Source organism: Triturus cristatus, chromosome 4_1 (genome assembly GCF_964204655.1).
Source record: "Triturus cristatus chromosome 4_1, aTriCri1.1, whole genome shotgun sequence".
NCBI lineage: Eukaryota > Metazoa > Chordata > Amphibia > Caudata > Salamandridae > Triturus > Triturus cristatus.
The window spans coordinates 978,435,498-978,452,492 of record NC_140585.1 but is presented as its reverse complement, the minus strand read 5'-3'; the positions used below and the strand labels follow the sequence as shown (position 1 = coordinate 978,452,492).

Sequence of the window (16,995 nt, the reverse complement as noted above, 5' to 3'; positions counted from 1 at the left end):
ACTGCACAGAACATTCCTATATTTCACAAGAATGTCCTGTCCGTCTGACCACTTCTCTGTTTGCGGTGAGCACAGGTGGCCTCATGTGAGTTGCTTTGAGTAGTGGTTCCTGTTTTGCCTCGGCGTGATTCCGTTTGTCCTCTTTCCTTTAGTTTCTGTAATGCAATACGGCTGCTGACTAGTTTTTTTCTAATAAACAGAAAGCAGAACAAGCTAGTTTCCAGTTTCTACCCCATTTACAAAATAAGTGTCCAGTTGTCTAAGTTGTCACTTTCTTCTTAGTGCTGCGGTTTTGGTTTTCAAAAGAAAGGCGAGTGATTACATTGAATAGTGGTCACTCCTGGCATGGACAGATAAGGCTTGGCATTGTATTTCTTTATGATAATAAGACATCATTTTGCGTGGCTGCATTTTTTTGAAAGTCACTAGGAGGAGGGAACAAATAAATCATATACAAAGAAATGCTTTTATTAATCTTTCTTTTTATTCAAAGTTTACATGGTTAAGTTTCACGCCATAGCTAAGTAGTACATACCAGTACAGCAATAGATGTTCAGCCTTAAATCCGGGCATGAAAGCACCAGGGACGGGGGGAGGGGGAATAGGTGATCCAAACGGAGGACCCCCATGCACCAAGAATCTGTGTACATGACATATCATTCGCCAGCCATACCAGTCTTCATATCTCCCTTACTGTGACCTGCAATGTGGGATCTGTGGACACTGTACAGGCCTTTCCCCCCCCTTCAGTGCCAAGGCAAAAAAAACATGAATGCTCAAAATGTTTGAAAAAATTAATTCTGTATATTTATTATGAAGATGCGGTCAGGTGACACATGGTTTATAGATGTCTGCACTGTCTTAAGAGCATTAAAGTATGCCAAATATGATGGATGGAACGCTTGAATGAATCTCAGCCACTGGTAATTACTTGTGCCGCATCCCAGGTATGCCCTGATGTGGGTCCCGTGCGCACTGTGTCACTAAACCAAGCTATACCTGGAGGATGAGCCTTCCTAACCAGGGAGAAACCGGTCCGGGGTTGCTTGTGTTCCGGTTCAAAGAGGACCTGGTTTGGCATTTCAGGCTAGACTGTTCCCGTTGAAGCAGTGTCAAGACTGATATTTATATGGCTAGGTCCAAACTGAGTTAGTATGGTATTTCAAAATAAAGATGGACTGGGATGCACCCCAAGTAATTACCAGTGGCTGACAGTAATTCAAGCATTCCATCCATCACTTTTTTGTATACTTTCATCTGTTTTAAGAACATGGCAAAGGTTTCTGGGAAATAGGCGGAGACTTATTTTTCTTCCACTATGAAGTTTTTTTACATTATTTACTGCACTAGATTAACACAACGTTTTATTTCATCTACTTATTGAATCTTTGAATTTTGTGATATTGTAATAGAGATCATTTTTCACTAGTCACTGGGATTGGGTCTCTTGGGAAATTACACAAATACATGCGTTACACAAGTGTGGGGTATCAAGCGGGACCGCTTAGGGATTGTAGCACACAGAGTATAGGATGTATTGGATGGCTGTCCCCACGTGACAAGTTATGTGTTTTTGTGGTTCAGCTGCAGCACCTAAAGAGTGACACGATGTGTATTGCGTAATTCTGGAGCTCTATTTCATAAGCTCACCAACTTGAGTAAACAAATTATGGGCTGGAGGAAAATAAAGCAGACAAAAGGAATCCAATGAGTGAGTGGTATTGTGGGCATGGACCTGCGTTTAGATTTTCCTGAGTGCAAAAGAGGCAAGTTCTGATCTACACAGTTCAGTGGAGAAAAACACAAGTTAAGGGTGTGTAAATAGAGAGGGTTGGGTACATGCTGTGAATGACAAATACATATGGGTGCAGTACCAGCACTCACATTTCTGAAATTAATATTTGAAACTACTTCCTTACCCTGCTACTTAGTAACAACAGCTATCTACAACATTGGGATAATGGGGAAGAGCCAGGATGTAAGAGTAAAATTAACTACACAGGTCCTGCACATATATTTTAAGGTCTTCTTCCGTGTCACTCTTGGACCTCTGCGGTGCCCTCCTTAGAGAACCCCTCACAATAAACTCAGAGCCCGTCAGTTGCCCAGTCTGCTCCCCCTCTCGTAGAATTCCATCCCAGTGTCCTAAAAAGAAATATTCCCCCTCCCCAGCAGCTTTTAGCTGTAACTGGGCAGCATTAATCCACTTTGGGAGATAGGGGAGCAGTTCAAACCACTGACCATCTTATAAAGTGTGGAAAAGGTCGCTTTACTGAAACAGGTGCACATTGACAGTGTATTCCTGGTAAACTGCCTTACAAAATTACCACCTCGCTACATAACCAATTAACTAACAGATGTCCTACCCCCACCCCTACTGTCCCAGCCACAGTAACTCACCGTAGATATCTCATTGCTAATATTGAAGCACATTTCAACGTTTCTTAACCCTAGCTATGTCCTCCAGCCTATGTGTAAGCATTAAATTCTAAGGAACTAAACTTCTTTGACCTTGAACTTCCTGCCTACCCTCCCTTTCTCTGTGTTTCACTATCGGCAACGCTAGTCCAACCTTTGCCATCTCCTGGAAAACCTTCCAGGCCTCCACTACGCACCTGTCTCAAGCGACAACATTACAACCATAACAGCCCCATGGGTCATGTGCACCTGTCCCAATAACGGGACCCAGAAGGAACAAGCATAGAAAATGCAATAGGTCTCGCCCTCGTTTAAGTTAAAGCAATTCTGTTTGTAATTCTGTCTTTTGGAAAAGCTACATTGGCTGTCAATCCGCCAATGGATTAAGTTTAAAATTTGTTGCCTGATCCACAAAAGCATAAATGGCCAAGGTCCCCTGTACCTGGAAAACAAATTTATTCCTTATACTCCTACCAGGACCTTGAGATCCAGCAATGGTTATCTGCTAGTAGTGCCCCGTGCCAAAAAAGCTAGACATGGTGGCAAAGCATTGTCAGTCGTGGGACCTACATTGTGGAACAGTCTACCACCAACTTTAAGACTATGTCCCGAACACCTGCAATTCAGGAAACAACTTAAAACTTTGTTGTTTAAAAATGACATTTAGGCCGGCCCTCCCTGTCTGCTAATGATCAGCTAAAACCCGACCCTAAGCGCAGAGATACTCCATTGGAGTCGATTCCAGCGCTATATAAACCCGCAAATAAATTAGGTGGCGTTTTACCTTTGCTTTTATTAGTGTTTTTCAAACGTTCATGTACATAACATGCATATATATGCATATATGTATATATACATGTATGCATGCATTTATATTTGTATTTATATAGATATGCAGATGTATATATATGTATGTATGTATATATATACACATACATATATATAAATGCATAGGCATACATATGTATATATATATATGTTCATATTTGTGCGTGGAGAGAGGTAGAGGTAGAGGTAGAGGTAGCGGTAGAGAGGTAGAGGTAGAGAGGTAGCGGTAGAGAGTAGTAGAGAGAGAGGTAGAGCGAGAGGTAGAGAGAGAGGTACAGAGGTAGAGAGAGGTAGAGAGGTGGAAAGGTAGAGAGAGGTAGAAGAGTAGAGAGCAGAGAGTGAGTAGTAGAGGGTAGTAGAGATTAGTAGAAAGTAGTAGACAGAGTAGTAGAGAGTGAGTAGTAGAGAGTAGTAGAAAGTGAGTATTAGAAAGTGAGTAGTAGAGTAGAGAGTAGTAGAGAGTAGTAGAGAGAGAGTAGAGAGTAGTAGAGAGTGAATAGTAGAGAGTGAGTAGAGAGTAGTAGAGAGTGAGTAGTAGAGAGTGAGTAGTAGAGAGTGAGTGGTAGAGAGTAGAGAGTAGTAGAGAGTGAGTAGTAGAGAGTGTTTAGTAGAGAGTAGTAGAGAGTGAGTAGTAGAGAGTGAGTAGTAGAGAGTGAGTAGTAGAGAGTAGTAGAGAGTGAGTAGTAGAGTAGTAGAGATTAGTAGAGAGTAGTAGACAGAGTAGTAGAGAGTGAGTAGTAGAGAGTAGTACAGAGTAGTAGAAAGTGAGTAGTAGGTAGTAGAGAGTGAGTAGAAAGTGAGTAGTAGAGAGTAGTAGAGTAGAGAGTAGTGGAGAGTAGTAGAGAGTAGTAGAGATAGAGTAGAGAGTAGTAGAGAGTGAGTAGACAGTAGTAGAGAGTGAGTAGTAGAGAATGAGTAGTAGAGAGAGTGGTGGAGAGTAAAGAGTAGTAGAGAGTGAGTAGTAGAGAGTGTTTAGTAGAGAGTAGTAGAGAGTGAGTAGTAGAGAGTGCGTAGAAGAGAGTGAGTAGTAGAGAGTAGTAGAGAGTGAGTAGTAGAGAGAATAGTAGAGTGAGTAGTAGAAAGTGAGTAGTTGAGAGAGAGTAGTAGAGAGAGAGTAGTAGAGAGTGAGTAGTAGAGAGTGAGTGGTAGAGAGTAGTAGAGAGTAGTAGAGTGAGTAGTAGAGAGTGTTTAGTAGAGAGTAGTAGAGAGTGAGTAGAAGAGAGTGAGTAGTAGAGAGTAGTAGAGTGAGTAGTAGAGAGTAGTAGAGAGAATAGTAGAGTGAGTAGTAGAAAGTGAGTAGTTGAGAGTGAGTAGTAGAGAGAGTAGTAGAGAGTGAGTAGTAGAGAGTAGTAGCGAGTGAGTAGTAGAGAGTAGTAGAGAGTGAGTAGAAGAGAGTGAGTAGTAGAGAGTAGTAGAGAGTGAGTAGTAGAGTAGTAGAGATTAGTAGAGAGTAGTAGACAGAGTAGTAGAGAGTAGTAGAGAGAGAGGTACAGAGGTTGAGAGAGGTAGAGAGGTAGAAAGGTAGCGAGAGGTAGAGAGGGGTAGAGAGGTAGAGAGTAGAGAGGTAGAGAGGTAAAAGAGTAGAGAGCAGAGAGTGAGTAGTAGAGAGTAGAGAGTGAGTAGTAGAGAGTAGTAGAGATTAGTAGAGTAGTAGACAGAGTAGTAGAGAGTGCGTAGTAGAGAGTAGTAGAAAGTGAGTAGTAGAGATTGAGTAGAAAGTGAGTAGTAGAGAGTGAGTAGTAGAGTAGAGAGTAGTGGAGAGTAGTAGAGAGAGAGTAGAGAGTGAGTAGTAGAGAGTGAGTAGAGAGTAGTAGAGAGTGAGTAGTAGTGAGTAGTAGAGAGTGAGTGGTAGAGAGTAGAGAGTAGTAGAGAGTGAGTAGTAGAGAGTAGTAGACAGAGAAGTAGAGAGTGAGTAGTAGAGAGTAGTAGAAAGTGAGTAGTAGAGAGAGAGGTAGAGAGAGAGGTACAGAGGTAGAGAGAGGTAGAGAGAGGTAGAGAGGTAGAAGAGTAGAGAGCGAGTAGTAGAGAGTAGAGGGTGAGTAGTAGAGTGAGTAGTAGAGTAGTAGAGATTAGTAGAGAGTAGTAGACAGAGTAGTAGAGAGTAAGTAGTAGAGAGTAGTAGAAAGTGAGTAGTAGAGAGAGAGGTAGAGAGAGAGGTACAGAGGTTGAGAGAGGTAGAGAGGTAGAAAGGTAGAGAGAGGTAGAGAGGGGTAGAGAGGTAGAGAGTAGAGAGGTAGAGAGGTAAAAGAGTAGAGAGCAGAGAGTGAGTAGTAGAGAGTAGAGAGTGAGTAGTAGAGAGTGAGTAGTAGAGAGTAGTAGAGATTAGTAGAGTAGTAGACAGAGTAGTAGAGTAGTAGAAAGTGAGTAGTAGAGATTGAGTAGAAAGTGAGTAGTAGAGAGTGAGTAGTAGAGTAGAGAGTAGTGGAGAGTAGTAGAGAGACAGTAGAAAGTGAGTAGTAGAGAGTGAGTAGTAGTGAGTAGTAGAGATTAGCAGAGAGAGTAGTAGAGAGTGAGTAGTAGAGAGTAGTAGAAAGTGAGTAGTAGAGAGAGAGGTAGAGAGAGAGGTAGAGAGAGTGCGTGGTAGAGAGTAGAGAGTAGTAGAGAGTGAGTAGTAGAGAGTAGTAGAGAGAGTAGTAGAGAGTGAGTAGTAGAGAGTAGTAGAAAGTGAGTAGTAGAGAGAGAGGTAGAGAGAGAGGTACAGAGGTAGAAAGGTAGAGAGAGGTAGAGAGAGGTAGAGAGGTAGAAGAGTAGAGAGCAGAGAGTGAGTAGTAGAGGGTGAGTAGTAGAGTGAGTAGTAGAGAGTAGTAGAGAGTGAGTAGTAGAGAGTAGTAGAAAGTGAGTAGTAGAGAGTGAGTAGAAAGTGAGTAGTAGAGAGTGAGTAGTAGAGTAGAGAGTAGTAGAGAGTAGTAGAGAGAGAGAGTAGTAGAGAGTGAGTAGTAGAGAGTGACTCGGGAGTAGTAGAGAGTGAGTAGTAGAAAGTGAGTAGTAGAGAGTGAGTGGTAGAGAGTAGAGAGTAGTAGAGAGTGAGTAGTAGAGAGTGTTTAGTAGAGAGTAGTAGAGAGTGAGTAGAAGAGAGTGAGTAGTAGAGAGTGAGTAGTAGAGTGAGTAGTAGAGAGTGTTTAGTAGAGAGTAGTAGAGAGTGAGTAGAAGAGAGTGAGTAGTAGAGAGTATTAGAGAGTGAGTAGTAGAGAGTAGTAGAGAGAATAGTAGAGTGAGTAGTAGAAAGTGAGTAGTTGAGAGTGAGTAGTAGAGAGAGAGAAGTAGAGAGAATAGTAGAGTGAGTAGTAGAAAGTGAGTAGTTGAGAGTGAGTAGTAGAGAGAGAGTAGTAGAGAGTGAGTAGTGGAGAGTGAGGGGTAGAGAGTAGAGAGTAGTAGAGTGAGTAGTAGAGAGTGTTTAGTAGAGAGTAGTAGAGAGTGAGTAGAAGAGAGTGAGTAGTAGAGAGTAGTAGAAAGTGAGTAGTAAAGAGTAGTAGAGAGAATAGTAGAGTGAGTAGTAGAAAGTGAGTAGTTGAGAGTGAGTAGTAGAGAGAGAGTAGTAGAGAGTAGTAGAGTAAGTAGAGAGTGAGTAGTAGAGAGTAGTAGAGAGTGAGTAGTAGAGAGTGAGTAGTAGAGTAGTAGAGAGTGAGTAGTAGAGAGTGAGTTGTAGAGAGTAGTAGAGAGTGAGTAGTAGAGAGTGAGTAGTAGAGAGTGAGTTGTAGAGAGTAGTAGAGTGAGTAGTAGAGAGTGTTTAGTAGAGAGTAGTAGAGAGTGAGTAGAAGAGAGTGAGTAGTAGAGAGTATTAGAGAGTGAGTAGTAGAGAGTAGTAGAGAGAATAGTAGAGTGAGTAGTAGAAAGTGAGTAGTTGAGAGTGAGTAGTAGAGAGAGAGTAGTAGAGAGAATAGTAGAGTGAGTAGTAGAAAGTGAGTAGTTGAGAGTGAGTAGTAGAGAGAGAGTAGTAGAGAGTGAGTAGTGGAGAGTGAGGGGTAGAGAGTAGAGAGTAGTAGAGTGAGTAGTAGAGAGTGTTTAGTAGAGAGTAGTAGAGAGTGAGTAGAAGACAGTGAGTAGTAGAGAGTAGTAGAAAGTGAGTAGTAAAGAGTAGTAGAGAGAATAGTAGAGTGAGTAGTAGAAAGTGAGTAGTTGAGAGTGAGTAGTAGAGAGAGAGTAGTAGAGAGTAGTAGAGAGTAGTAGAGTAAGTAGAGAGTGAGTAGTAGAGAGTAGTAGAGAGTGAGTAGTAGAGAGTGAGTAGTAGAGTAGTAGAGAGTGAGTAGTAGAGAGTGAGTTGTAGAGAGTAGTAGAGAGTGAGTAGTAGAGAGTGAGTAGTAGAGAGTGAGTTGTAGAGAGTAGTAGAGAGTGAGTAGTAGAGAGTAGTAGATAGTACAGTCCTGTGTCTGATGAGGGGTGTCCTGTGTCTGATTAGCACAGTCATGTGTCTGGTGAGAGGTGTCCTGTGTCTGATGAGCACAGTCCTGTGTCTGGTGAGGGATGTCCTATGTCTGATGAGCACAGTCCTGTGTCTGGTGAGGGGTGTTCTTTGTCTTGTGAGTGTGCTCCTCTGTCTGGTGAGTGGTGTCCTGTGTCTAGTAAGCGCAGTTCTGCGTCTGGTGAGTGATGACTTTAGTCTGCTGAGGGGTGTTCTGTGTCTAAACAGTGGTGTCCTGTGCCTGGTGAGAAGAGTCTCAAGTCTGGTGAGGGATGTTCTTTGTCTAGTGAGTGGGCTCCTTTGTCTGGTGAGCAGTGACCTGTGTCAGGTAAGGCAAGTCCCGTACCTGGTGAGCAGTGGTCTGTATCTGGTAAGCTTTAAATCCCGCCAAAAAGAGGAAAGGGAGACGGAGCGAGCTCTAAAAGTGTGCACCCCCCGCAAGGAAATAAAAAACAACAAACAAACCCTCCTTCCTGGGAGGGAGGTAGGGCTGAAAGACTGCAAACAGGGGCCAGCTGCTGCTTCTTGGGGGTGCAGCCACACCAGGGCTGCAAATAACCTGAAACTGCACAACTTGAAACTGCACAGCATAGCGCCTGCAAGTTGCAAAGCGCGCAATCCCCCATTTAAGAACATTAACTACAGCAACACTTCAGGTCCAGTTCAGGCATTAAGTTACCCCCATAAAACGAGGCGTCACAGCATGTGGGTTCCTACGAATGTATCGAACTTCCATTGACAGGGTGTCGACTTGAAGGGGTCCAGCTGGTCGACTTTAAGGAAATCATGCATGCATTTTAACTGCTGAAAAAACCCCATATTGTTGCAGAAATATCAGCGTAAAGAGCAGCGTAAGGTTTCTCCAATCTCCCCTACCTCTTGACCGGAAAGGCTAGTTTGTTGAAAAAAACATAAAAGGACACTGAACCTTATTGTTAGTAAACTGCTTTAAAAAAAAGAGAAGAAAATGAAGAAATCTTGAGACACATTTTGCTTAAAACTGCAAAAGCGCAGAGAACAGAGAAATGAAAAGCACTAAGAACAGAGAAATAAAAAGCGCCGAGAACAGAGAAATGAAAAGCGCGTCAGCCATTGTTGAAGGCAAACGCGGTAATACAAAAAAAAGTGCCTAGCGGCTAATTAGGAGACACTGTCTCCTGCCGCAAGTAAAAGATCAAATCGCGGTGGGCGGGGCCAAAAGGGGAGAGAGGGTGGCAACCAGAGGCGCAACTAGAGCCAAATTTCGGGGGGGGGGGCTGAGCAAAAATTTCGGGGGGGGGGCTGAACTTTAAGCAATAGGCAGAGTGGAGCTGCAGGGGCTCTTAGAAGGGGTGAAACAACAGCAAGGCCTCATTAACATGCAAATGGTCTTTTAAAGACCTGTGAAGTGCTCGGGTGCGGCTGCTTTTTTGCCCGGGAAGGTGTCTCATCCCGGGCTGCCACACACGACGGGGGGGGCTGAAGCCCTGTGAGTCCAATGGGTGTTGCGTGCCTGGTGGCAACCCTCAGTGTAATGATTGCCACCGGTGCAATGATTACACTGTGTTTTGCAATCATCCATGACGCAAAACGACGCGCACCAATCACAATTGTAGGTGGAGACACAACACGACTTCTGGAATCTTATCGATTCCAAAAAGCCTCTGCATGGCAGACAGCACATGCGCTGCTTTCGCCAGGCCGAGACCTAAAAACGTGCATGCCCTAAAGAGCCCTAAAAACACTAAATAAAGGGACAGGTGGGCGGTGGAAAAAAGGAGGGCAGGGTTCCCTGCCACCATGCCCCCTAAAACCTAAAATGGTGGCAGGCAGCTTAACAGGAGCCCCATTTATAGACCTATTGAGCTACGTTGAAGGCAGTCATTTTTACCCTCTCCCAAAAACCCCGGGGCGCTGACCTCCCTGCGGTCGGCTTCTCCAAGTTCTCCCCAAATCCCCATTTACGTGTAAGTTTTTTGCACGGTAAAGTTGACACGAGGATATCTCAAAATGGATTAGCATTGAGCCAAACACCCTGTTAATAAAAGGAAGGTGAAGCAATAGGTTTATATTCAGAAATACAACCATCGAGGTGCAACTTTAAATACGATATTGCACTTTTTTTTTTTACTCTTTGAGCATTTCAATACTTTATTAAATCGAAGCCGTCGAGTATTCCCTTCCCCGAGCTCAGCTCCCGGGCTTCCTCCTTTTGATTGAGGCAGGCTGAAGCTCTGCTTTGGTGAAAAAGCTGTCCCCCTGCAGCAGCACTATACACTCCCACACGCACTCCTGACCTGACCTGACCAGCCCATCTCTACGGTGGCGACGCGGAAGCGGAAGAGCTCCTGGAGACCAGCAGTGCTCTCGGGAGAAGTGTCCGGGTGAAGGCACACACACTCACAAAGCAGCCTGTTTGATGGAATCATGTTAAATAAAACAATATTATCAGTAGAATTAAAGCCCTTCCAGTATTAAGCGCAGTTAGCCATAACGCGGTAGCTGCTCTCACAGCCTGTATAAAGAAAGAAGCGCATGATGTAAATTAAAGGTGCACCCCTGCAACCCCGCCGGACCCGGAACAAAATCTATGTTGGTGTTTGATTAAAGAGAAGTTGTTCTGCTGTATTTTCAGTTATCCAAGACTTTTAGAAAACTTCTTTTTACATCAAATAATTGCAGCATCGTAAACGTGTCACATTACAAATCACCATAATGAAATTCATGTAAAGCAACGCTTTCTTTTTTTTTGGCTGAGTGGTTCTGAAGGACTTCCCCTCAGCACCGCAGATCTGGGCCCGATCCTTGCGATGGATACTTACAGTTTGCAAGACCGTATCCGCTGTATCCATCGAGCCCCATCGCCTTCATGGTGCTTGCCAGCTCACAGCGCTTGAATATTTTTCCATGCGCTGCTGGCAGGGTGAGGCAGAGGCCCAGGGTCAGCAGCACTTGGGGCAGCAGCATCCTTGGTCCAGCGTGCGAAGTATGACCTTTTGGAGTCTGTTTCGGACTACTGAGATTTCTCCTTTTCACTTCCTTTTGAGTTTGCCAAGACCGAACTCCACCTCCTCCACAGTCATCGACCACTTCCTTGTCTGGTACTTTCCCACCAAGTATTATCGTTCAGTGGCGGCTGGTGACATTTGAAAGAGGTGGGGCGGAAAAGTTGGGGGATGAGTATTATTGCACGAGGACCAAAGTGTGATTCGGATGGGTTTCATGGACCTTCATGTCATATTGATGATCTCATACCAAGCGTGGTCATTGCAAAATTAAAATATAAATGTGAATTTGTTTCGATCAATAGTGGTAACGCTAGGAACAGTAGGAAGTATTTTAATCTATTCAACTAGAACCTCAGCCAGGGAGAGGGTCTGCCATACGCTGTGTTGTATTCAAATAATTATTCCAAGGGCCACACTTACCATTGGCCCGCAATATTAAGTAGAATAAGGAGCAGTTGGCAACGTGGAAGGTTCAAACGTTTATTAGTCATCATAGATCTCTATATAGAGGAGCCTCGTCGATCCTCACCCATCAGGTGCGCCGAGGAAGACTGCTGGCTCCTTGACAGTAACACACTTTTATACATTATCAGCACAGCATACAAAACCTTATGTGGAAAAGTACCAGTTAGTCCTGGCGCCCCTAATGAGCTCATGCCTATTTCTAGTTTCGGTTACACATACAAAGGGATACTATCTTTACAGAGAAGGTCGAAAGGGTGACTCCCTTCTCGTCCCAGGTCTAGAGGAATTCGCTTGATACTCCCTTTTAGCAGATGTGACCTTGCTTCTCAGCAACTCGGCCTGTCTCCTAATAAATGCATGTAGAAGGGGAAAGCAGATGGTGTGCGAAAGAGGCCACGTGACTCCCAAGCGAAAGGGCCGCAATCCAAGATGGAGGCGGTTCAGTTCTCGGCCCTTTTTATCATGCTAACATAACGGGGATTTCGATCCTTTGAATATACCATAGCTAATCGTACCTTCATTAGATATGCTGCGCTAATCATACCATAATGACTTGAATACTTCAGAACGGCCCTTTTAGCGCAGCATAGCTCATAACAAGGTCAGTCTTCAAAAATACCCTCATCGATCTGCATTAAGTCATGCATCTCTTTCTGAGCCCGCTGGGTGTCTATCCTGGTTTGGTTAAGCTTGGGTCTAGGGATGGATCGGCGAACCTGAGTGGCACAATATGCACAGCAGGCAGGCCCGCACTGTAGGCAAAGGCAGCAGGTGAAAATGAATCCTACTACTCCCAAAAGAATCATGTATAACTTCCATCCCCAGGCCGTCACTAAATCCCAAAACCACACGGACAGAGACCAAGTACCAGTCTCAGTGTGAATTTCACTGGCTAGCCGATGCAGTTTCTGGATGGCTAAATGGACAGAAGGGGCGGAGTCAGGTATATATACACAACAGGAACTGCCGATGACCCTACAAGCTCCTCCACGATCAGCTAGGATAACATCTAAAACAAGACGATTTTGAAGGGTCACAAGCCGGTTCGCCTGGAGCTCCACTGTGATATTAGTTAATATTCCTGCAGTGGTATTAACCACCCCTTCCACTACTCTAGATAGCCTCCTAACTTCTTTACTATTGAGGATGGGTCCCCATATGGGTAACACTCCTTTTATGATATCGACAAAATGTTGGGCTGGAGTGTCCGTCTGGTCAGTGGCATCATTACTAGCGGCCTCAGCTTTCAGACTCCGCCGATTTAAGGAATGAGACTTATGATAATCAGAAGGAGCTATGTAAACCGGTGGGTAAAGGAAAGATAAGTAACACCTACCCGCCCATCCTCTAGGTAGCCAAGTGTATGCGTTTTCACCGCACACAAAATAAACATTGGGCGGGGTGAGTGTTGGGGGGCTACTGAACGTCTGTAATCTATAGGTGTAATTGCATCTACTGTAACCTACGAATAAATGTCCAGTACCCTGCACGCAGAAAGAGGAGGATGTATTTAACACCGGGACCGGAATGATTTTCTCATCTGAGACATTTCGCTCCTGGAAGTATTTAAAATACTCAGTAAAGTTAAAAGTCATGAAATCCAGCACTTCATCCCTCAGCCAGGTGTCATTTTCGTGATCAGTGTATACATTCATGCAGGCGGTAGGATCAAGGGTACCATCCGTTCCCTCGGCATTAGGAGTAAAACCTTGGTGTGTCTCTATATATGCTAAAATCAAAGCATAATCCTTCTCTGAGAATCGACGTTCATCTATAGTGTAGTGTTCGTACAGCATGGACAACATTTTAAACCAGGCTTCGCAACTACCTAGATAAGATAAAGGCATTGATATAAACAAATCCTGCTTATGCATCACTGACGGGAGAAGACCACAGACCCAACAATCAGTAACATTTGTGGAGCTATGAGTCTGGTGCAGCATCTCAATGAAGGTATTATGTACATATGTCTGTCGGTGTCTTTCCTTATGAGGGGCAAAGGTCTGGAAATGATGTTCTTTAGGAGCAGGGGTAGACACTATCAAGGTGTGTACAGGATGACGGAACTCTAGATATATGAACAAACCTAAACATAGTACAAATGATATAATCAATATAAAAATGAAAACAATTTTTACACGCAAGCTCCATGAGGAGAACATTGGCAAATGCGGGGGAAGGGTGCGGGGTACTATGGGACGCCCTTCTTCAGGGACAAAACGAGCAAAAGGGTACATTTCTCACTAGAAGTCCAATATAATTTCGGGAAAAAGGGGGGGGTTCTACAAGCAGTCCGACCTGCCGGAGGGTGCTTCTTTCCTGTGTCCGTATAGAGCCTCACAGGCAGACTCCTATTGTTCAGAAAAACAAAGGTAAAAGGGTAAAAACTTCTCGCATTGGGGTCACACTTGACGCAACCCGTGGTGAAAAGAAACTCCACCTGGACCCCACCAACTGATCAATGTCTCTATCTTCGTTCTGAACAGAGCTCTACTCAAAGTTCCATGCTCTCAACGAGTTCAGTCCAGTGTTCTAACAATCCTCAGGTCTTTGCGGGGCCTCCAACTTCACTTATCAAGGCTAGACCTGGGATTGTCTATTTCCGGGGCCGCAGGTGATATCGATCCCGACCAGGGGTTTCAGGATTAACAAACAAGGTGGGCACAGTGGGGTCAGATGAGGAGCCGGGCTCCCGACCCGAGGCTTCACTTTGGGCAATTGGGTGGCCACAAAAAGGGGTTTCCACGCTCACAGCACTCTCCCCTCGCCCGTCAACTTCTCTGCGGGTGTCCAGGGAAAGTGACTCCTCAGTGCTGGGTTCACCTTGAGTTAGCAGGCCTTCCTCCTGGTCAAGTTGCTCCCTTGGCAATGGGAGGGGAACTCGCTTAAGATGGGAGATATGGATCCAGTGCTGCTTCCCTTCGACTTTCACCGCCGTTCGCGTGGCCAGGAGCACCTGGTACGGCCGGGACCAGCGCGGATCCAAACTCGACTTCCGTTGGTAGTTTCGGACCAAGACCCACTGTCCCGGTTCTACGCTGTGTCCAGGACCCTCCGGCAGGGGCTGCAGTACGGCAGATATCTGTTGATGAATGGAACGAAGATCTTTAGTCAAGGCATACAAATAGTCAGTCAACATAGGATAGTCAATGTCCCTGAAAGATTTGGGCCGGGGTACTCCCCATACGTTGGCAGGTCTGCCAAAAATAACTTCATAAGGGGAGATGCCGCTCCGTGAATGGGGAGTAGTTCTTACAGACAACAGGGCCAGGGGCAGGAGATCGGGCCATTTTAATCCTGTCGTGTCCTGAAGTTTAGCCAGTCTTAACTTCAAAATCCCATTATATTTCTCCACCAGGCCTGCTGACTGAGGATGTCGGGCTGCGTGAAACTTCTGCCGGATGGACAGACCCTTGCATACGTACTTGACTAGGTTAGCATTAAAATGTGTCCCGTTGTCACTCCAAATCACCCGTGGCAACCCATATCGAGGAAAGAACTCTTTTACCAGAGCTTTCGCAGTGGCCAGAGCAGTATTTTCCTTTGTGGGATACGCCTCCACCCATTTACTAAAAGTACAAATCACCACTAGCACGTATTTCAGATTGTTAACTCGCTCTAGCTGTATGTAATCCATTTGGAGTACTTCAAAAGGCAGAGTGGGTGGCGCAAAACTACCCGCCAGGACAGGAATACTGACCCCAGGATTATGCTGGAGACAAATTATACAATGTTGGACCAAGTTCCTAGCTGTCTTATAGATGTTAACATTGTACCAGACAGGATCCAATATGGCACAGATGCCCTGAACTCCCACATGCGAAGGTCCGTGTGCCATGGTTACTACCGCATTTACAAATGCGTTCGGCAGCAACCATCTACACCTCTCTGACAAGTCAGTCCAACACCCATTTTCATCAAGCCTCCCCACCTGTTCTTGCCAGTATGTCAGCTCTTCTGGGGTCACCTCCTTTTGCAGCTCTTTCACACTATCTATGGTGTTGGTAAAAACACCTGCTTCTATCATTTTTGTTACTACAAACATAGAAGTGGTGTCAGACTGGGCCGTTTCCTTGGCGATTCGATCCGCAAAGAAATTTCCCCTCCCCACATCATCAATTATGACTTTGTGTGCACTGCATTTGACTATAGCCAGGGTCTTGGGCAATGTTAATGCGGCTAGTAATTGCTCAACTAATGGTCCATTCTTTATTTTCTCACCATGGGATGTCAGGAATCCCCTTTCCGCCCATAACCTCCCGAAGCTATGCGCCACACCGAACGCATACTGGCTGTCGGTGTAGACGTTTAGCCTTATGCCTTTCCCCAACTCGCAGGCCCTGAATAATGCAACCAATTCGGCCGCCTGGGCCGACCGGTATGGTATCTTTGCTGCCTCAACTACCGTTTGCAGGGTAGTGATCGCATAAGCCGCAGCTGTCGTACCATCCGGTAATCGGAAGCATGACCCATCAACATACAATTCCCCTTGGGCATCAGATAGTGGGGTGTCAGTTAGATCTATCCGGCCCTTGGTTTCTTCCTCAGTTCGAAAGATACAATCATGTATGTCTTGTCCACCGCCTCCAGAAGGGAGGGGTAACAACGTGGCGGGGTTCAAATTAACACATCTTTTGATCGGTATATGAGGTTCAAACAGGGTCAATTCGTACCCTGTAAGACGCGCACTAGTTAAGTGCTGCGTCTGTGTCCTGTTTAATAATACGTCCACAGCATGAGGCACCATCACTGTCAGATCCGTATTCAGGACTAGCCCTTCCGATTGTCTGATTGCTATGGCCACTGCCGCTGCAGCCCTCAGACAACTGGGAAGTGCTCTGGCGACATTGTCCAAAACCGCCGAGAAATATGCACAAGGCCTTTGCTTACCACCAAAGTCCTGTGTCAACACTGAAAGAGAACAACCGTCCACCTCATGCACGTAGAGCACAAAAGGTTTCCGGTAGTCAGGGGTGCCAAGCACAGGAGCAGAGCAGAGAGCAGTTTTCAGAGCGGAAAAGGCAGTCTGACATTCATCAGTCCAAGGTAAAGGTTCATGCACATCCTTCGTAGTTAGATACAAGAAAGGTTTAGTCAAGAGAGAATAGTTAGCAATCCATTGGCGACAGTAGGAGGTTATACCAAGCAAAGCGCGAACATCACGTTGCGTGCGAGGAACAGGCATGTTAGTTATGGTTGCAATGCGCTCAGAAGTTAACCGTCTTCCCTCCTTCGACAGGAGATGACCGAGATAGGTCACCTCCGGTCGACAATATTGAAATTTAGAAAGCGACACCTTGTTACCGTGTGTGGCCAAATGTCGTAGCAGGGTAACCGTGGCATCGCGGCAACCATGTTCTGTATCAGAGGCCATAAGGAGGTCGTCAACATATTGCAATAGGACATTACCTGGTGGCAATTGCAAAGAATCCAATACTCTCTTTAGGGCTTGGCTGTAGATACTAGGACTTTCGGTATACCCCTGGGGGGCGCGACAGAATCTAAAGCTGCGGCCCCCCAATGAGAAACCGAACAAATGTCTGCTATCTGGATGTATGGAAATACTAAAGAAAGCATTCTTCAAATCAACCACCGAGAAAAATGTTGCAGTGGGAGGAATCATGGTCAAAATGGAGTTAATGTCTGGTACCACAGGATACTGGGGTACCACAATCTTATTAACCTCTCGCAGGTCAATCACAAATCGATAGGTATCAGCATAATCAGGGGACTGGGAGACAGGGGCTCGTTTAAGAATCGGAAGAATGGGGCTGTTACAAACGTTGGAAGTTGTCTCCTCCACCACCCCCGTTTTAATCAGATCAGAAATAATAGCCAGTAAAGCACGTTCCCCCTCGGGGGCTATTTTGTACTGTGGGATCCTTGGCAATATGGCAT

General features: G+C 45.2%; 1 protein-coding gene across 1 annotated transcript in view; it reads right to left on the bottom strand.

The window, feature by feature from the left end:
* LOC146855932 (lysozyme C, kidney isozyme-like) overlaps positions 1-10,741 on the bottom strand; it is a gene marked incomplete at its 5' end in the record, with an annotated part of 138,049 nt that extends 127,308 nt beyond the window's left edge. The window contains one exon of the mRNA XM_085651188.1: positions 10,447-10,741. Coding sequence (XP_085507314.1) covers positions 10,447-10,741 — 295 coding nt within the window. The remainder of the gene's footprint in view (positions 1-10,446) is intronic.
* Between the last annotated feature and the right edge of the window lie 6,254 nt (positions 10,742-16,995).